General features: G+C 44.6%; 1 protein-coding gene across 1 annotated transcript in view; it reads left to right on the top strand.

The window, feature by feature from the left end:
- The first annotated feature begins 2,859 nt into the window (after positions 1-2,859).
- Positions 2,860-21,573, top strand: part of TNFSF11 (TNF superfamily member 11) — a 32,373-nt gene continuing 13,659 nt past the window's right edge. Inside the window, exons 1-2 of the mRNA XM_049647000.1 lie at positions 2,860-3,291; positions 10,226-10,393. Of these exons, the coding sequence (XP_049502957.1) occupies positions 3,061-3,291; positions 10,226-10,393 (399 nt within the window). The 5' untranslated portion in view covers positions 2,860-3,060. The remainder of the gene's footprint in view (positions 3,292-10,225; positions 10,394-21,573) is intronic.

Below are 21,573 nucleotides of genomic sequence, written 5' to 3'. Positions count from 1 at the left end.
GCAATTTGGGTAACAGATTAACTGGTTAATCGATACATTAAAGTAATAATAAATATATTTATGAATTCACAGTAAGACAGACATGATCAATTGGGAAGATGTATTAAACAAATAATTTTGGTAACATAATCATCCTCTGTCTCAGATAGCCCCCTGGCCACTCTCTCCCTGGGTAGCTATTATTCAGGGATTAGTTTTAATCATTATCTTTGCCTAGGAAGTCTGCTCGGACTCTCCAGAATAGGTTAGCCGCCCCTCCCCGCCCCATTTACAAAAATCTTCTCATTATTCTTGCACTTCGCCTTCAGAGCGCTCATCGGGGTTTTAGTTAATTATCTGATGATTTGTTTCTTTCCCACCACACTGTAAGCTCCATATTTATCTTGATCACTCTGTCACTGGGATCCAGGTTAGTGTGTGGTATATGGCGGGCTTCCACTAACGTATCTGTGGAGTGAATGAATGAGTGCACGAGTGTCATGACAGGAGAGGTTAAGGATGCTGTGGGGGCATAAAACAAAGGGAGCCGACCCCGCTTAGGGGAAGGAACAGAGGACTAGTAGAGAGATGACACTGGAGTGGAAAAGGAAGGATGAGTAAGAGAGGCATCCAGCTATGCGGAGAAAAGAGAGACGTACACTACAGCTAAGTGTAGTATTTGAAACTGATGTAGAGGGGCGCCTGGGTGGCTCAGTCGGTTAAGCGTCCAACTTCAGCTCAGGTCATGATCTCACGTACTGTGAGTTCAAGCCCCGAGTCAGGCTCTGGGCTGATGGCTCAGAGCCTGGAACCTGCTTCCAATTCTGTGTCTCCCTCTCTCTCTGCCCCTCCCCCGTTCATGCTCTGTCTCTCTCTGTCTCAAAAATAATTAAACATTAAAAAAAAACATTAAAAAAAAAAAAGAAACTGATGTAGAAAAGGAGTCTTGAGCCAGACGGTGAAGGACCATGTAAGGTTTTTTTTAATCTCAAGAGTTTAGACTTTATACCAACGACACTTAGAAGCCATTAGAGGATTGGAAGTAGGGAAATGACAGATCTTTTTGCTTTAAAAGGAAATCCTGATCAGTGGGTGCAGAAGTGTTCAGGGGCCAGCAAGTCTGGAGGTAGTGGGACCTGTTAGGTGACATGATCAATCAGGTAAGCCAGTGTGGCTTGGACCTGGGACACATTTACTGCACACCTACTATATGCTAGGCCACGTTCTAAGAAATGGGGATATAGAGGTAAATAATACAGACAAAGTTCTTGAACATACGGGGTTTAAATTTTTATTTTTTTTATTTTTTTTAACGTTTATTTATTTTTGAGACAGAGAGAGACAGAACATGAACGGGGGAGGGTCAAAGAGAGGGAGACACAGAATCTGAAACAGGCTCCAGGCTCTGAGCTGTCAACACAGACCCCGATGCGGGGCTCGAACTCACAGACTGCGAGATCATGACCTGAGCTGAAGTCGGCCACTTAACTGACTGAGCCACCCAGGCACCCCTAAATTTTTTTTTTTTTTTAATGTTTATTTTTGAGAGAGAGAGAGGCAGAATGTGAGCAGGGGAGGGGCAGAGAGAGAGAGCGACACAGAATCCGAAGCAGGCTCCAGGCTCCGAGCTGTCAGCACAGAATCCTCGTGGGGCTCAAACTCAGAATGACAAGATCAGGACTTGGGCCAAAGTCGGATACTTAACCGACTGACCCACCTAGGCACCTCAAAATGTGCTGAGTTCTAAGTGTTCACCTGAGATCACAAGCTTCAATAACTTAGAGATGTGTCATTTGTGATAAATCTTGCCTATAGGAGTGCCTGTTGCAGAACGGTAAAGAGGACACAAAACTAAAAAGTACTAATGAGATGTAGAACGTCCACAAATGCGGAATTTTTGTAGGTGTCTAAATTGTCCAGCACCTCCTTCTCTTACCTTCTGCTGAAGACGCCTCAGAATCTGTGAGTCTAGTCCATATTTTCATTTTCTCACCAAAGCGCCCAATTCTAAATAGGGGCTTTTACAAAAACCCTGGGAAGTTTTCTTTAGCAATGAAACTAACATTTAACGACACCTTTAACCTTGTGTAACATTCATCTTTCCCGAGGCACAGGTGGATTAGCTCTCCCAGGGTTCCTTACATCTTCGTGTCTGCCTCTCTTACCTTCAGGATCCTGAAGGGAAATAACCACCCCGCGGTAGGAATGGCATGTGCCGAACCCCGTGGAAATGTAATACATGGTCCTGTATACGAGGCGCACTGGATCCTACCCTTCTCTCCGTACCGGTTCCCTTTTGTACGCCAAGCTCGGTGCCTGTAGGCTCTCTGCTCCCACATTCAAAACGTGCCTTACTCAAAACCACTTTTTGAGGGTGCAGAAGCAGGGATCTGGGACGGGAGCTCTGGTTTTCTAAGGCTGCCAAAATAATTAGGAACCTATATTTGGAAGCATGATAGAGGCTGTACCCTCAGGATCCTCAAGGATATTCCTTAGTGAATTTCTTTTGGGGTGAGCGGAGGGGGAAGGGACTTCAGAGATCACCAAGTCCAACTTTCTACATCCTCTAGCAGAAACTGAAGCTCAGGGATGCTAACTGCCAGAGCAATGTGTGTGATGTCACCTTATCCTCTATCCTTAACTGAGGCACTATCTGCATCTGGCCCGGCCCTGAGGGGCAGCTGAGGATGGGCGAGGGGCGTCCGGCACCGCCTGAGCAACCCACAGCCTTATGCTCTCAGTGTGTGATGGGGAGCAGGCCACTCAGTGCGAGTAAGAAAGCGAGGGAGGGAGAAAGGAAGGAAGAGGAGCCAGAGGTGGGAGTGGAAGAGGCAGCCTCGCCCGGGGCTGATTGGCTCCCGGGGCCAGCCCTCGCCAGCGGTTTATAAGAGTTGGGGTAGCCGGGCGCCCAGCCCGCTCGCCCGCGCGCCCCCCGAGCAGCGCCCGGCTCTGAGCGCCGCACGTCGAGGCCCGCCTGGCCCCGCGCCGGCTCCGCGCGGTCTTTAGGCTCGGTCGCGGGCCGAGGAGCCAGGGAGGGAGCCAGCGAGGGAGGCGAGCGCCGCAGCCAGCGGGCCGAGCGCCATGCGCCGCGCCAGCCGAGACTACACCAAGTACCTGCGCGGCTCGGAGGAGATGGGCGGCGGCGGCCCCGGCGCCCCGCACGAGGGCCCCCTGCACGCCCCGCCGCCGCCCGCGCCGCCCGCGCCGCACCCGCCCGCCGCCGCCTCGCGCTCCATGTTCGTGGCCTTCCTGGGACTGGGGCTGGGCCAGGTGGTCTGCAGCGTCGCCCTGTTCCTCTACTTCAGAGCGCAGGTGAGTGCCCGCCTCCCCAGGGGCCCGCCCACCTCGCCCGTTCCGCGCAGGTGGGAAACTGAGGCTGCCGTCGGCTCGGCTCCCCGGACCTTGCAAGTTCTGGCGGGGAAAGGGACTCTAAAGAGGGTGCGCCCCGCTCGGGGCCAGCCTGGCGCGGGGCCGGGCGCGCGGGCCTCGGGTCTCCGCGCCCGCCTGGGCCCCGCAGGGAGCGGAGCGTGGGCTCGCTCGTCCCGACCTGGTGCGTTTGAATTTCCCCCGCGACGCAGCATTGGCTGCTAACCTCTAATGGATGATTGCACACTCCCCACCCACCCCAACCCCAAATCCTTGCATTTCTCACTAGGAGCTAAGGATTGACTTACGTCCACTTGGGGCGGGGGCGCGGGGGGGGGGGTGTGGGATGAGCGCAACCCTGTCCCTTCCCGCCCACCACCTGGAGGGGTTGGTTCCCGGCGCTGGCTGCTTTGCAGGTGTGCTCCGGACCGCTCGGCTGGAAGGGAGCGCAGAGCGGAAGGTCGCGGTGCTTGCACCGCAGGCAGCCGCTGGAGCACCCGGGGGGATGCCCAAGGCGCCAGATGGGCGGAGAAGCCTGGTGGCAGGACCCGGGCTCCGCTCGCGCCTGGGGGCACGAAGAGGGGATCACCACGTGCCTTCCCGTTAAGGTGGGCGGCAGAAGGAAGCCAGGGGTGCGTGATGGTGGTGAGGTTCTCACCCCTGATACAGCCTCGCTACAATCCAGCAGACAACTAAACTTCTAAAAGATGAGAAAGACGGCTGGGAACTGCAGTGAAAGATAGTAGAAAGGAAGGGGTAAATCTGTAATATTATGCTTTCTGGTGGTTTATGCTCTTGTGTTTTCTTGGAAATTGCAGTGCAGTTGGTTGGATTCATTCAAATGTTCTTGTCTGGTGCTGTGAACTCTTTCTCAGAGGAAGTGGAGGGCTGACTGTGCATTTTTTTTTTTTTTTTTTATGGGAAAAGAGAGTTGGGTTTGGACTTCATTGGTTTTCAGATTCAAAGGTGATTACCAAACCAAATGGGGCACATCAAAACATGGCATTGCTTGGAGTGTATGGGTTTTGACATGTGCCAGAGTCTTGAACTCCATTATTTGTAATGCTGGGATTTTTGTTTAATATTCATTATCCACTGTTTTGTGTTTTATAGAGCTAGTTTTATTTACCTACTAAAACAAAGGTGGAGATATGATGAGCCATACTTCAGGACACTTGTATTTGTATATTAATACAAGTAATCTTTACCTATTAAGATATTTGTTACTTAAAAAAAAAAAAAAAGCCCACAACTTTTGCTATAAAGATTACACCCACCTATAGGGAAGTGATGGAAAATGCTTTTTCTTTCATCAGAGTATGCTACAGTGGAGAATGACCCATTTTCCCATCCAGTTTTCTCCTGCCACCCCCACATGTAAAGTCTGTATATATTGAGTACCTACACTGCAGATGAGACTATTAAATGCTGTGGAGTGTGGGTTAAGAATCCTTAATTTAGCATGCAATCTCCACCTACTGTGTGCATCACGTGGTGCCAGGCATTAGAGAGACCTATTAACAAAAGACTTAAAATTCTTAGTCAAACACGAGAGCACGATTCAGAAAAAGGATGGGACTGCACAAGTTGTCTATTACTTTTTATCTTCTCTATCACCTTAGGGACATGGCATTTTCGTAGCAGTAATGGTGAAGTGAGTGTTAAGCATTGAGAGAGCAGTAGGCAATGAATGAGCTCAGGCACCAGCAACAGCTCAGATTGGTGGGAGCCATGGATGGGCGTGGCCATGTACAAAAGAGGGACCTGCTTCTGTAAGAATGGCAATGGTCTGGTAGGCCAAAGGGTCTGTCTGATGATCGCTCATTTTAACTTAGCAGTCTTGATATTACATGGGTGATAGTGAAATTCTCAACCCCATTTTTCCCAAAACAAACCAAAACAACAACAACAAAACCATGCAAATTAGTAAGCCCAGCTAGAAAATTTTCATTTTGGAGATTTAATGTCATCAGATTTCATAAGTACAGTTTTCCTAAATGCCATAAAGATTGGGGTTTTTTAAAGACTTATGCAAAATATATTAACCATTACTCTGGACCCCATTTTGTACTGCATTTTTAAAAATGTTTATTTATTTTTGAGAGAGAGAGAGAGAGAACACGAGTGGGGGAGGGTCAAGGAGAGAGGGGACAGAAGATCTGAAGCAGTCTCTGTGCTGACAGCAGTGAGCCTGATGCAGGGATTGAACTCAGGAACTGTGAGATCATGACCTGAACCAAAGTCTCACTCTCAACTGACTGAGCCACCCAGTCACCCCCGTCCTGCATTTTTAAAGGGGTATCTTCTTTAGGAAAGAAGTTACTGAGTTATAGTATCTACCTCTGATACCTAAAGGAGTCCTGGTTATTTAGAGATACATTCTGAAATAGTTACAAGTGAAGTGCTAAGATGTCCGGAATGTGCTTCAAAATAATAAGTGGGGAGCTTTAGGCGTAGAGAAGTGGTTTCCTACAGATGAAAAAAGATTGGCCATGGGTTGATAATTGTTGAAGCTGGGTGATGGGTTTGCGGAGTCCATTCTACAATTCTTCCTCCTTTTATGTGTGTCTGAGGCCTTCTTTCAAAGTTCTAGCTAAGAGAATAGACTCCGTTTGACCCGTCACTGATTTAACATGTTTACTCATATCAGCTCCTTTAGGTTAGAACTTGGTACCAAATAAGAGATTTTTTTTTATTTCCACTAAAGTTGGGGGTGTCAACGCCTTGGGGTTTCTGAATCCCTCTGAATTAGAATGAAATCATTTTGTTTGCAGTTTACAGTAAAAAATGAGAAGGAGCCAGTTTTATTGTTTTTGTTTAAAGTGGGGACAGGGTAGCTATGCAATTCCTCAGGAAAAAAAAAAGTAGAATTTAGTTTTAAATGCATTTATTTTTATTTTTTATGTATTTATTTTATTTTGAGAGAGAAAGTGAAAGAGAGAGTTCGCGCACACGCATGTGTGTGTGTGTGGGGGGGGGGTCGCGGGGAGGAGCAGAGGGAGAGAGAGAGAGAATCTTAAGTAGGTTCCATGCCGGCACTGAGCCTGATGAGGGGCTCAGTCTTACAACCACGAGATCATGACCTGAACTGAAATCAAGAGTAGGACGCTCAACCGACTGAGCCACCTAGGTGCCCCTAAATGCATTTGAGAAGAATGCCCAGAATAGTGTAAAAATTACGGTGAGTTTAAAAAGTTTTTTCCATTCTCAACTCATGATTGAATAGTTAAAAATGAATCAGCCTCCTGGATGTTTGCAGATTGCCTGTGCCCAGATTGAAAAGAAAAAAAAAAAAAAAAGCACTAGATCTAGAGTAGATTGGCTTTTCCTCTACCAACGTTGCCAAAGAAGAAAATAGCATGTGGTTTGTGCTATATATTTACCACATAGTATTCATACTTTGGTTTGCGAAGAAGAAGAAGAAGGAGAAGAAGGAGAAGAAGAAGAAGGAGAAGGAGAAAAAGGAGAAGAAGAAAACCTTGCAAAAAGTTGCTTGTAAAATTTATGTGCGTTTTGTTTCTCTTCTTTTAATCCACATAACCATATTCAAAGTTTGGAGGTTAGCTACAAGATAAGCTTTTCAGAAAACGCAATCTCTGTTGCCCTTTTAACTCCTTCCCCCAAACCCCAGTGTGCACACCAACCTCCCTGGCTGTTTGTTACCCAAACAAGGGAGCAATCCCTACCGCAACTCTGATGTGGAGGTGTGCAGGCGCCTGTTTGAAAAAACAGATAACAAAGTAGCACAAATGTCAAGCATCCTGCCTCATTTAACCCTACAAATGATTACATTTCTAGGAAGTTTTTTTTTTTTTAAAGAGTCTCACTTCGTATGAACTACATTATCTGGTAAATGCATTTATAAGTCTCTTAAATCAGATATTCAAGATTTATATAATGTGTTCAGACATTTCTAGGTATAATGAATTCATTTGTAACCCAGTTCACTGTGATTTTTTTTTTTTTTTTTTTTTTTTTTTTTTTTTTTTTTTTTTTTTTTTGATGAGCTTCTGTGTTCCTTTGTTGAGTGTAGTTAAGTTCAAGAAGGTAAAGACTGCCTCTTCTGCTCACTACATTATCGGCAGCATCTAGCCCAGTGCCTGGCATGTGTCTTTTGCTGAAGAAGCTTTTCAAATGATTCAGGATGCTAGAAATTTGCAAACATGTAAGTCAGCTAAGGAGTAGCTAAACTAGGCTAAAAAGTAGCACTTTTTATGTAGTCTTGCAAATTCTCTATCCAGACCATGGTGTCTGGAGAGAGGGTGTGGGGTAAGAGAGTGGTTGCTAGAGCCACTGGATGAGCCCTGGGGTGCCCAGCTCTGGGCACCAATCCCGCCCCTTGCTAGCAGTCTTTCCAGCACAGAGACTCCAGACCAGAGACCCTGGTCTGGTGTGTGTGGTCAGCCCACCCCCACGCCTCAACTCCTCTCTTTTCTCCTGGTCTCCATTTCTGGGAAGGGAGGGCTACAAGACCCTGGAACAAGACATTCCTAACATAGGCTCTAAACTGAAGTAAACAAAATAAATGACTCTATCAAAATGAACGATGCCATGCTTTCGTCACTTCTTTTGGGAAAACAATTGATCGCTTTGATCTATGTTTTAGCTCTTGTGTTACCTTCTGAACCGTGGTTCTCAGCTGAACATTCGAAGCCCTTGCAGAGAGAGCCAGTTGGCTCTTACCCTGAGGGATGTGGGTTCCATTGGCTGAGGGTGGCACCTGGGTGTGGAGACTTGCTCAGAGAGAGGGAACAAAATCTTTGTGTTACATTTCTTTGCATCGAATCATTAACCATTATTACTGTCACAATATTTTTGTACCAGCCGGCATGACTTGTAAAAAAAAAAAAAAAAAAAAATTCGTGTCCGAGAAATTTTGGGACATTTTAATAGCAGAACATCTGTATTTGCACTTTGGTATTTGAAAGCATTTCTGGTCAAACGTTCTCGTACGTCGAGAGGGCCTGGGGTCTAGTTAGGACGCAGATCCCCAGGCAGCGTGCCAGGGACCTGAGATTCTGCATTTCTAACGAGCTCCAGGGGAGCCCATGAAGCTACAGGTGTTTGGACTGGACTTGAAGTGGATGCAGCATCCGTCACTGCGGCTTCTGTGTGATGGCACTTAGTTGGTCAGCAGGTCTAGAGCTCAACCAGTTTTAGGCTCCCCAGGCGTTTCCCCACTAACACCGCCCTGTTCCTGTAGCTCAGCGATTTTCTGGTGGCGAGCCAACTAGGTCTTGGCATCATTCTTCTTTCTTGAGGTCTCAACCGAGTGACCCTTCACATCAGCTGCCCAGGCTTCTCTGATTTTGTGGGAAACTGATCGGCATGAGTGAGCTTTTTAAAAAAGTGCGATTGAAAAGCTTTCCTTATATAAAAACTCACATATTCTGATCTGTACTTATTATTTTAATTGTTTTTAATGTTTACTTTGGAGACAAAGTGTGAGCAGGGGAGGGGCAGAGAGAGAGGGAGAGACACAGAATCCGAAGCAGGCTCCAGGCTCCGAGCTGTCAGCACAGAGCCCCACGCGGGGCTCAAACTCACCAACTGCGAGATCGTGACCTGAGCCGAAGTCGGACGGATGCCTAACCGGCTGAGCCACCCCGGCGCCTCTAAAGAAAATACGAAAAATAAATATGGATTGCAAATAGTTTTGCTTTGTGAATGACACCTCTCCCAGGATCATAGATAATCCTTATTATATATGCAAGACTGAAATAATAAAATTTGTATTGGTGGGTGCACATTTGTTGAAGGCTTATTATTTCATTTGAGAATCTCAGATATGGAGAGAGTACTTTCTAGTTTATGTCTGATGGTTGGTTAGTAAACCTGCACATCTTTTTGATTACTTTAAAAAAGGCAAATCAGGCAATGAGAGACCTGGTATTAATTGATGGAGCTCATATTATAAACTTCTATAATTCTTCCTTTTTTCATCCAGTCTATACCTATTAATAAGCAAATGCTCATGAGGTACCTTGAATTTTTGAAAGAAGAGGACAATAAATTAAGCAAGTGTTATTTAAATAATTGATGGCTAATTCTCTCTACCCTTTACCTGGCAGCTGAAACCGCTACAAAGGCTCGTCAGAGCCCCAGGAGGAGACAATTTCAAGAGAAGAGTAATACTTGAAGAACTGTTTAGACAGAAAACCAGCTAACAATTCAAGGGGGATGGATATTTTGGGAGGGACAGTCCCTTACATTGTAGAAATTTTAGCATGTCCCCTCCCCAGCATCTGTCCCTACAGCCCGTTCGCCCCAAGCAGCCCTCCTTATCCCATGGGACACACCCCCTGACAAACGTACTACTCCAGGTGAAGAAATGTTGATGAGAGTTTCAACAAAAAGGGAAATTCGCTTCTGGCTTTAGGTTTTGGGCAATGGATTTCTCCCTCTTTCCTTGGCTGATTAAAAAATATACATTGATTACGGAAAAAGGCCAAACATGGTGGCTAAACATGGTGTTAATTTCGTAAGCTTCATGCTTTGAATATCCTAGTGGGTTTCATCATCCCATCTAGCAATGCTGTGTATGACTTACAGACAAAAACTTCTCTACCTGCACTGACCACGTGTGATTTTCCTTGATGCTCCTTCCTTCTATGAGGACTTTCATTGCCAGACAATTTTAATAATTTCCCCATGGATCACACGTGTGTACTTGTGTTGTGAATCATAGCTACTCATAAAAATGAATTAGAAGTCAATGTTTCACCAACACCGAGGGTGATTGTATTAATTATTAATTGTTGGGGACATAAAGACTCTTGCAAGAGTGAATTTTGTGTCCTGAAGTCAGCCACACTTTATGAAATAGCAGAATGATCGAAGATAATTTCTCTGTATCCTGTCTTTTTTCTTCTCCCCTCAGATGGATCCTAATAGAATATCGGAAGATGACACTCACTGCATTAATAGAATTTTCAAACTCCACGAAAACGCAGATTTGCAAGACACAACTCTGGAGAGTCAAGACACAAAATTAATACCTGATTCGTGTAAGAGCATTAAACAGGCCTTCCGGGCAGCTGTACAAAAGGTGAGTCCATATGAGGATCTGAGTCAAGGGCCTGCACTGACCCTGCTATTGCTGAAAATTAATACTGGCTAAGTGCTGTTGACTTTGTTCTTTTTCATTTTAATCATTTGTAAAAGAGCTAAAGAGAATTGTTTTGAAGAGACGAGTAGAGTTCTTTTGAAGCTGTTAGTGGCTTGTTATAGTGACCAGAGACTTTCATGCACAGACTCGTCCCTTTCCTATCCTTTCTTTCCTTTCCTTTTCTTTTCTAAGAGGAGGCATTTAAAGTCATACACTGAAGGACAGCAAAGATAGCTTGTGGTGGTCCATGGGTCAGTTTGCTAGTGTGAATTCCCCGCCCTGGAAACCTTTCCCTCAGCGTATAGGACTTGCTGCTGTTGCCTGTACATTTGGTTTTGTATTGGCAGACTCTCCTGGTCCACATCTGTTGATCCAGGACTCTGTTAAAAATGCTTGTAACTGGTCCAGTGTTGTCATCTGGGGTGAGGAGGGAAAGCGAGCAGAGCAGGAGCTGATGTGGCGCCCAAGGTGGAAACTGCGTCCATTTTCTCTTTTTCTGGGAGAGCTGGGTGAGAAGGGAGGAGATGGGGTTGGGGAAGACCAGTGACTTCTCTTACATCGACAGCTCTAAGTGACAAACACTGTCATAACTGTCATAACTGTGCCTTCTACTTTTCTGAATAGAGTCACTCGAGAATTTTGCAGCCTTGGAATTATTTTACGGACTGACTCCACCAAAAACTGGGGAGAACCCAGTGACTCCAGTGAATTCTAGCATGCACATCCATGTGGATTCTTACATGTACCCATATATCCCAGTCTCTAGTTTGCAGCTCCCTGGTCTATTTCTGATCATCTTCGAGTAAATCCTGAAGGTCTCAAACTCCTTAAATCTAAATTGAATTTTAATTTAGTTTATTTTTTAAAAACTCCAATAGAGTAATAGCATTTTTTAAATGTTTATTTATTTATTTTGAGAGAGAGAGAGAGAGAGAGAAAGTGTGTGCACATGTGTGTGCAAGCTGGGGAGGGGCAAAGAGAGAGGGAGAGAGAGAATTCCAAGCAGGCTCCATGCTGTCAGCGCAGAGCCTGAGAGCCTGACGCAGGTCTCGATCCCACGACCCTGGGATCATGACCTGAGATGAAATCAAGAGTCGGGTGCTCAAATGACTGAGCCACCCACATGCCCCTAGTAATAGCATTTTTAGAAAAGAGTGTATCGGAGGTAGAAGTAGGGAGATGAAGCTGTTTTGTGTGACCCATAAAGCTGATATTTGCTGTATTTTGTCAAATCTAAGATACCACCAGTTTCCAACTCACATCATTATTTCATGCATCAGAAAGAAAAGAAAAAGAAAGAAAGAGAAAGAAAGGAAGAAAAAAAATGAAACATGATCTTTATAGATTCTGTTTGCATCTTACTTTCAGAGTTAGTCTGTTCATATTTTTGTTTCATTTTATGTTTTATTTTCATTGGCTTGCTTTTTATCCTATCTCCCCAATGTTGAGCAAACTATCTATAAACAATGATTTACATGTACGAGGGGGTAATCTATTAGTTAAAAACCAAACCCCTAATTAAGGTAATTCTGCTTAGGTAAGTGCTTGTCTCCTTATTTTGTGTGTGAACTGACTTATATTGTAACTCCTTACAATGAAGAGATAAGCTTTTAATTTCACAGGTGTCTTCGTTCTTAAAAATTATCCTTAGGTTGTTTTGTTTTGTTTTGTTTTGTTTTCCTGGAAGAATGAGATCAGCCATGATAATTTTGAAAATAAAAAATATTAGGAAGAGCAGATAAGGGCACCTGGGTGGCTCAGTCAGTTAAGCATCTGACTTTGGCTCGGGTCATGATCTCATGGTTTGTGAGTTCGAGCCCTGCATCGGGCTCTGTGCTGACAGCTCAGAGCCTGGAACCTGTTTCAGATTCTGCGTCTCCCTCTCTCTCTGCCCCTCTCCCACTTGCACTCTGTCTCTTTATGTCTCTCAAAAATAAAGAAACATTTAAAAAACAATTAAAAAAAAAAAGAAGAACAGATAGCATTAACATTTATTTAGGAGAATGCAAGTGTGGTTCATCTTAACCAGTCAAAAGAGAAAAACATTAGCATCTCGTAGATACTAAGAAGTGGTTGACAAAATTTCGCATTTATTTCTGATGCTTAAAATCCATTAGAAAACAGAACCAGATGGATTCTTGATGTTTTTCTAAATACCTCAAACTAAAAGGTAGCTAATGATGAAAAACAGGAACATTTTCTTAAAGTCAGGGACACAACAAAGATGCCTAGTGTCCCCGCATTATTTAACATTGTTCAGAATACTAGCTAATGTAATTATACAAGAGAATGAAGTCAGAAAGCATATGTGAATATACACACACAGATATGGAAAAGGCAAAATTTGCATATGCTGATTGTATACTTGGGAAAATTCAAAAGGACCAAAAGGCTGCAAACAAAATAAATCAGTTTGTAAAAATTAATAAGTAATAATCACTAGCTGTCCCTATTTCAAACAAGAATTAGAAAACACAAAACAGGAGAATTAGAAAATATAAAAGTACCCGGCTGGCTAAGTCAGTGGAACGTGTGATTCGTGATCTTGGGGTTGCAGGTTCAAGCCCCACATTGGGTGTGGAGATTGCTCAAAAATAAAATCTTAAAAAAAAAAAAAGGAAAGACAAAACACAAATGAAAGATTCCGTTTGTAATTTTTAAAGAGCCCTAAAAATAAACTTAGCAAGGCATGGACAAAGCTTATGGAGATTAAAGTAGAAAACTCTACGTGGGTATTTACAAGGTAAAGACGTAACTATGCAAAGTCCTGACCTGAGAAAGAGACCAAACACCTTAAAGTAGACCTTACTGGAGGTGTGAATGTGTGTATTCAATTTCGTATAATATAACATTGTTTTAAATAAGTGGGCATTGTTTGAATTATTCAAAACTAGTACTGGGAGGATTTGTTTACTATTTTTGAAAAGTGGTAGCCTTACTTCATGTCCAAGGTGAAAACAAATCCCAGCTGGAGAGAGTACTGGGTGGCCAATGGCTACTCTCCGGCAGTCCCACGCCTTCCACAGCTCCGGTGGACTTTTCTGCCCCCAGCTGCCCCCTCAGAACTTACCTGTTCACTGTCCCATTTCCTTTGAGCTTTCCAAGTGACTGCCTAGATAGTAGGACAAGCCAGTCTGTACTTAAAATGAGCAACAATGGCAGAATTTTCACTATTTTAGGAGCCTGTTGGAGACATGGTGCCTCGTTCCAAATAAGTAAAACTCATCTTAGCGCTTCAGTAGCTGGCAAGCCAAAGGAGAAAGATTTGTGGGCAGACAAGAATGATCAACTCTTCTTATGAAAGACACACAGTTTGCATTGTATTTACAGATTAGTATGACTCAGAGGATGAGTAGAACTTTATTGTTAATAGCACATTTTTTGTTGCTGTGCTATAAGGTTTTACCCATTATTCATGGGTAATAACACTACACACAGACAATCCTTTTTAAAGAGTAAGGAGCCGTCATAACATACCAATGTGTGTTTGGAGGTGGAAAATGCCATTTCTTCCCCCAGACAAGAGACTGTTTAGGAAGGAGATGAGTGTTCTCCATACCGTATGATTAGAATTAAGCCATGTTTGGGGCGCCCTCGTGGCTCCGTCGGTTGAGCTTCCGACTTCGGCTCAGGTCGCGATCTCACAGTCTGTGGGTTCGAGCCCCGCGTCGCGCTCTGTGCTGACAGATCAGAGCCGGGAGCCTGCTTCGGATTCTGTGTCTCCCTTTCTCTCTGCCCCTCCCCCGCTCACACTCTGTCTCAAAAATAAAGTAAAAAAAAAATTTTTTTTTAATTAAAAAAAAAAAAGAATCAAGCCACGTTTATTAAGTGCACATACCGTGCTAGGCACTTTGCCATAACTTCTCCTGTACCCCAAGACTTATCCTTCTCTTACTTTCGCCAAATAGTGATTTGCCGGCTGTGTTATCCTTTGATGAAGATTATTGGTTAATATGACATTCTCCACATCCTGCCAAAATAATCAGACTTCTCATTTCTCTTGCCAATGCTGAAAATAGAATGGAGGCATCAGGCGTCCATAAGTAGGTCTGTATCTCAGTTTCAGTTCTAACATAGATATTGAGTGAACCCGTAAAAGAAAATTACATGTGAGGCTGCAATCATTATTGAAAGATCAACCCATCCAGTGGTAACAAATGCTAGACATAAGCACAATATTACATTATATGTGTGCAAAAGCGGTGTTTACCTAGCCTGTCTTTGGTCAGACAAGTAATGCTGTTTTTCTCCCTTTTTTTTTGTTTGTGGCTGGACTTTCTTGGCTTTTTTTCCCCTTTAGCACAGAACTCTGAAAGCCTCTTAGCGATCCAGCTCTACCAACCACAATTTACAAAGTCTATCATAACAGTCTATGACAATAAAGAAAACACTAGTACAAATATGGTGTCCAATTTATAAAGCAATTCTTGTTTCCAGCTTTGGCAGCCTTTCTCGCCTCTGCCAGCCTGAGGAGTGGAGTGGTGAGCTCGGGCCTGAGCGGGGGCCCTTGGTCCTTAGGTCTCCCGGCCGGTCCCCGTGGAAAACCACGTGTGTATGCACTAAATGTACATTCTGAGCACTCAGGGCTGTGACTTGACTTTCGATTTTAGTGTGTCCAGTTGTCGATTTCCCACTGAGTACCTGTTTGTGAAAAACCATCCCGAAACTTACTTTGAAAAGTATTTGAAAGAATGATATGGAGGAGAGAGATTAATGTGGGGTGTTCAGTGCATTCAAGATAACCCCTCTCCCGCCCCCCCCACCCCCCGATGTGGGAAGGCAGCATGAAGATTTACACATATATGACTTTATTTTTTTATTTATTTATTTTAAGGTTTCTTTTTAAATATTTATTTATTTATTTTGAGAGAGAGAGAGAGCGTGCGCATGAGTGGGGGAGAGGTTCAGAGAGAGAAGGAGAGAGAATCTTAAGTAGACTCCTTGCTCAGCGTGGAGCACAGTGTGGGGCTTGATCCGAGACGAGCTCATGAGCGGAGAGCGAAATCAAGAGTTGGACGCTTAACTGACTGAGCCACCCAGGCGCCCCCTACATGTATATGGATTTTTTAATATTAGCTTTTAAAACATTTCTGTGACTATTCTATAATGTACCTAATATACAGGACTATTTTATTTAATACTTACATTAATAAATATCCGTGTTTGGGAGCATTAAGACATTTCCCCCCAAAAAGCCATATAATCCGAAGTGTTTAGAGGTCGTGGAACAAAGGTACAGGCTCCATCAGGACAAGAAGTGCAGCTCTTTTGCTCACCTTTGACTACGTCACACATAATGTAGTCTCAAGAATGAAGGGAAAGAACAAATAAATGATAAATGACTTCTGGAACTCTGAGCTAAGATTTTTAAATAAACATGGGTCATCGACCAACTCATAAAGCCACAGTGTTAGTAGCCTGGTTCTCATTTATCTGATGTCTTAACCAATGTTATAATGGATAATTATTAATATTATAGCCAGAGGCTATAAGGCTCCAACACAGATACAGTAATACAGATAATTTTTTGTTGAAAATTATCTCCGTCTAGGCTTCTTCCTTTAGACATGCTTTCCTCAGGTTTCTGCCTTTCCATAGCTTATAAACTACCTAGAGGCAGGCCTGTAATGTGAACTGAAAACACAGCTCTGGCTTCTTATTTAAGTATCATTTTATAAAACTCTCTAATTTCATTGCAGAAAAGCCAAAGATGATAATGACTACCAATAAACTATCTTGTTGGCATATTCTTTTTTTTTAATGTTTATTTATTTTTGAGAGAGAGAGAGAGAGAGAGAGAGAGAGTATGAGCAGGGGAAGGGCAGAGAGAGGGAAACACAGAATCAGAAGCACGCTCCAGGCTCTGAGCTGTCAGCACAGAGCCCAACATGGGGCTCGAACTCACAAGCTCTGAGATCATGACCTGAACTGGAGTGGGACGCTCAACTGACTGAGCCACTTTGAGCTTCCAAAAGCTTAGTGGAAAATGGGGAGTAAAACCAGAACCACCATTATTGAACAATTAATTCTTACCTGGAATTCTTACTTTATTCGCTGAGTATCAGTGCATATTTGGTCTCATCTCCTGTAAGATTCACAGTGTAAATAAAACTGTTTCCTCATATTAAGAACAGTGTACCCTTGGAGTGCCTGAGTGGTTCAGTTGGTTGAGTGTGCGACTCTTGGCTTTAGCTCAGGTCATGATCTCATGGTTTGTGAGACTGAGCCCTGGCTCGGGCTCTGTGCTGAACAGTGAGAAGCCTGCTTGTGATTCTCTCTCTCCCTCTCTCTCTGGCCCTCCCCTGCTCATGCTCTCTCTCTCTCTCTCTCTCTCAAAATAAATAAATCAACCTAAAAAAAAAAAGAATGGTGTACCCACGGATTTTCAGTGCTTTGATCCCTAAGGAAATATTCATTGTTACGTAGCACAGTCTACATTGTTGTAACAAAGAGAACCCTCACTCAATAACTCAATAAGACAGAAGTTTGTGCAATAATCCGGGTGAGCAGTCCAGGGCTAGCAGGGAGGCTCCCCCATCCTCAGCTGGTACCTTCCATACCTGCCATCTCTTGGTCCAGGTTGGCTTTTCCATTTGTTGATATTTCCAGGGAGAGAGAGAAGGCAAATGTGGTCCCTGGGAGCTTATATGCCGTCACTTCTAGCAGGATCCTGTTGGCTGGAACTTACTCATACGACCACATCTTGCTGCAAGGGAGGCTGCACCGTATCGTCTCTAGCTGAGTTGCCATTTGCACCCAGGCTTGAGGAGGGGGGTTTCCCATAACTGGGAAGAGGAGAGGCTTCATTCCAAGGGACAGTGACCAGTCTCCGATACTCACTAAACCCTGTTTAGGCAGGAGTGGGCTCACTCTACGAGCAGAGTTGACTTTGTTACATAAATCTATGAAAAATTTGAATGACTAAGATTTCATTTTCTAAAAGTTAAAGTACTTTAGGATTATCTGGATTCCAGGAGAGAGAGAAATTTAAAAGTAGATTTAACAGCATGCATCTTATGGAGGAACTTTCAAAGGTTTGTTTAGGCATATACAGCTATGCCAAAGATCTGTGATCTTTGAATGAACCTTGACTGTCATCTGCACAGTTTTTAGTGGATTTTATGGATTCAAGAACATTAAAGCCAAAAAGTTTATCAGGTTAGATGGTTGTTTTCTCCAAATAGAGAAGTGATCCTTTAGAATTCCTATGTCAATTATCATAAGAAGACTATTTGCACTTTTAAAATTAAAGCACATAAGAAATCAATTAAAATTTGAGTAGATCTTAAATATTTATGAAGTTGTAATCATGACAGTTCTTATATAGCCATTATATCTGAATTGGTTTTTTCGTGAAATACACACATAACAAACGCAAGGGGAAAAATTAAACCCCATTCATTATCACTTTGCCTTTGTATATGAGTATGTATGTATCCCAAGAAAATTTCTTGTAAACCCACAAGGAAACTTGGGGTTTGGGGGCACTGGTGTTCCCAAATCAAGATGTTAGTCATGTAGTGGTTTTCCAATGGGATTTCATCTACACCATAACAGTTTTGGGAACTGCAATTCCATCGACCCCAATCATATCTAGCATTTATGAAAGCTGTTGTTATGGGAAAGCTGAAGTAAGACCCACAGAATTTTCCTACAAAACCAAGGCCATCTACTGCCTTGTAGCCAGCAATAGGCTATTGGCTAATGGTGTGCTCAATCTCAGGGAGACCCAGGGCAAAAGGTAGAAGAGTTTGCAAGAGGAAATGACAGTGAGTGGCACCAGCAGAGGTGGGCCTATCTTTGTGCTAGAAGTACCCTAGGATGGAAGAAAAGATATGTGGAGTTGGTAAGGAAAGACATGCCTGGAAGACAGCATCTCATTTTGTGGCTTGGGATCTTGAGCTACAGTTTTAGAAATGAATAAAACTGAGGGTCCTTGGCTGGAAGGGGAAGTGGCAAAGGATAGATTGGGTTGCTCCCCCAAAGTGGCTCATCCTGGGGGAAATATAACCTGGGGAACTGGAGAGAATGATGTTCCCTAGAACAGTCTCCCAAACCTGCCTGATCTTAAGAATCACTTGGGGACCTTGTTTAAAAAAATAAATGAGAAGTGTTGGTAGTTCAGGAGTAGACTTTGTGATTTCAGAAAATCCCCCCTGGAAAGGGCTGGCCTGTCTTTAAAAGAAGGCTTCGGGGTGGGAACGGACATAGCACCTGGGACCAGGATAGCATCCTAAGAAGAGGTGAGAACTTCTTGGAGAAGTGAGAGCCACTGGGGTACAGGGAAGCCTTTGGTGAATTTAAGTGACTATATTTGAGAAGTAGGAGCAAGTCTGTGTGGTGGAAAAGGTGGGTTTTGAAAGTTGCAGAGAGCAGTCTGTAGCCAAAATGATGACACAGGTTTGCTTGAACTTTTTGAGATTTCGGGTCCGAGAAAGTTTTGTTTGCACTTAGCTTCCTCATCACTAGGGTGCTTCCGTCGCCCCTAATCTTTACCTTTTTAAATAATAATTTTTTTTTAAATTTTTTTTTTAACGTTTATTTATTTTTGAGACAGAGAGAGACAGAGCATGAACGGGGGAGGGGCAGAGAGAGAGGGAGACACAGAATCGGAAGCAGGCTCCAGGCTCTGAGCCATCAGCCCAGAGCCCGACGCGGGGCTCGAACTCACGGACCGTGAGATCGTGACCTGAGCTGAAGTCGGACGCTTAACTGACTGCGGCACCCAGGCGCCCCTAATCTTTACCTTTTGAGAACCTTGGGTGGTGATGGTGGTGGTGCTGATAGGAGTAAAAATGATAATAACTCTAAAACATGAGGCTCATATTCATCAGCAAGTTGTGGTGGACTCTGGAACTCTTCCTCTCAGTGTCTGTACCTGCTTCTTATCTCATCGAACCCTTTCATGGTGAAGGACCAGACCATCATCTCCATCACCCCAACCACAAGCCAGAAGATGGTCTTACACTCTCCATTACCAACTCTTCGTCTCGCCCCTGTCCTGTGGGTTCTGCCTCCTTACAAAACCTTCAGTGACTTCTCTCCACCCAGTCACTGTTATTGTCACCTTAACCCAGGTGTCGCTGTCATTGTTTCTTGCCTGGGTCACTGCAAGTGGCCACCCCATCCTGTAGTCCTACAGGACCCCTGAAACCAACAGGATAAAGTCTGAGCTGCTGGACACATAACACAAACTCTTTTATGTTCTGGAAACCTCATTCTCACCCCTGCCTCTCCAGCCTCATTATCTTGTATACCGTCCCATCACTCTGTGCTCAGCCTGTGCTCAGAGGCCCCGCCACAGTAAAATGCTAGAAGCTCCCTAACCTAGCTGTGCCCTTCCCCACTCTACTTCCCTGCTGTGACCCAAGGCAAGTGAGGGCACAGATGGTATCTGTCCCAGAAACACAGCATCCTCAGCACCGCACAGGATGCCTGGCCCCTAGCGGCCATCAATAAACTTTGTGGACCGGATGGATGGATGAATGAAAGATGGGTGTTTGCGCCTAGTCTTTTACATGCTATTCCAGGCCTTTCTTGTGTAGTTAGTTCTCTGATTGTCTTTCAAATTTCAGCACAGTCCTTACTTGCTAAAGCAGGCCCCTACTGATGCCCGCCTGCCCACCTTTGGGTGAGGAGCTTCTCCTTTGCTCGCCCAGAGCCTCGTTATTCACCCCTGTCATTCAGTACATCCATTGCAGGAGCATGGCGTGAACTTTCCAAGGATGGGGCTGTGTGATGTTTAGTTTCCCTCCCCAGTGACAGGCACACAGTAGGTGCCCAGTGGAAGGAAGAACCAGTTTAATGAACAAGTGAGTGAGCTCTGCTCATCCCTGCTCTTAGTGTCATCACATGGCTAGTTGTTTGATATTGCCAGAAGCTGGCCACATTACGCATGCTCAGGAAGATTCGCAAAGGGCCGGGGGTCACTCCTGAGCCTGATGCTTATCCTGCATCTTGCAGAGAGGAGTTTCGACCTTTGGGGCGTGAACACGTTAAAGGACCTTGAGGCTGGAGGACCTTGACTGGCCACCCCGCCCCTTCCTCCCTGGCCTTATTTGTCCGCAGTGGCTGGCCCGGGACCTCTGTGCCCCTCGGAGTCGCATTCCTAGCCGTCCGATACTTTGGGGAGGGTCTGTGTGGGTTCGCCTTCTTCCGAGGACACGAGGCTCAGTGAATGTCAAAGCTCTGCCAGTGTTAAGGTGGCATTATTGTTTCAAGTGGCAGAGGAAAGCGGAGACATGGTAAATAGCAGGGTTGGCCCGAGATGCTACACAGCAGTTACTCTGTCAGGCCCTTCGATTAAACTTTGTAAACGAGTACCATAGTGCAAGACATTTTGAAATTGGGCTCTTTATGAAGACTGATATTGCTGTCATAAGGCAACTTTATGAAAACCCTAGGGGACCTTTAACTGTAGCAGAAGCTTCCTCATTTAAACCATGAAGGTTAAACAATAAAAACTAATTTTCTATTCCCAGCATAGCCAGTGCGCTGCCAGGAAAGCATCACTCTCTTTTAGGAAAACAAGGGCACGCTCTTCGCCAGCCCTTTGGTGGGGAGAGAGCATTATCTGTTTGCAAAGATGTGTCTTTTCCAATCAGCAGAATTCTTTCGGGAGAAACAAGCCCCCGCTGACTGTCCTCGGGTGGGAGGAGGAGACCAGCCCACATCTTGGTAAAGTTCTTCGCTGAGAATTTCCAGAGGTGGTCACGGGGATGGTGGTGGCTGATTTAGTTAGGAGGCAAACAAATGAGGCGGTTAAGAGGTGGGGTGCCGGGGCTGTGGGCTGTGGATAGAATCCGTGTTGAGTAAACTTTGGCCCTGGGTGAATTTTATAAATCAGTAGTTTATATTAAGAAATAAGTAATTTGGGGGATCAAAATGTAGAATTACAAATACATCAGAGATGGCCCTTCCTTTCAGGATTGGTGACCCCAACGCCCCGTGTACCTGCCCCCCTCACCGGTCCTCCTCCCCCGGTCCCCAGTGGGGATGGTCAAGAGCTGCCCTGCCCCCTCCCCTGTGCTCCTCTCCCATTGTCCTGGGACCTGAAGGGTGAGGAGCATGGGCTGTGCCGTACCCTTCATAACGTGTATTGAGGCAACACTCAAGGGATC

Source organism: Panthera uncia (genome assembly GCF_023721935.1).
Source record: "Panthera uncia isolate 11264 chromosome A1 unlocalized genomic scaffold, Puncia_PCG_1.0 HiC_scaffold_16, whole genome shotgun sequence".
Classification (NCBI taxonomy): Eukaryota; Metazoa; Chordata; class Mammalia; order Carnivora; family Felidae; genus Panthera; species Panthera uncia.
This window is presented reverse-complemented; position numbering and strand designations above follow the sequence as displayed.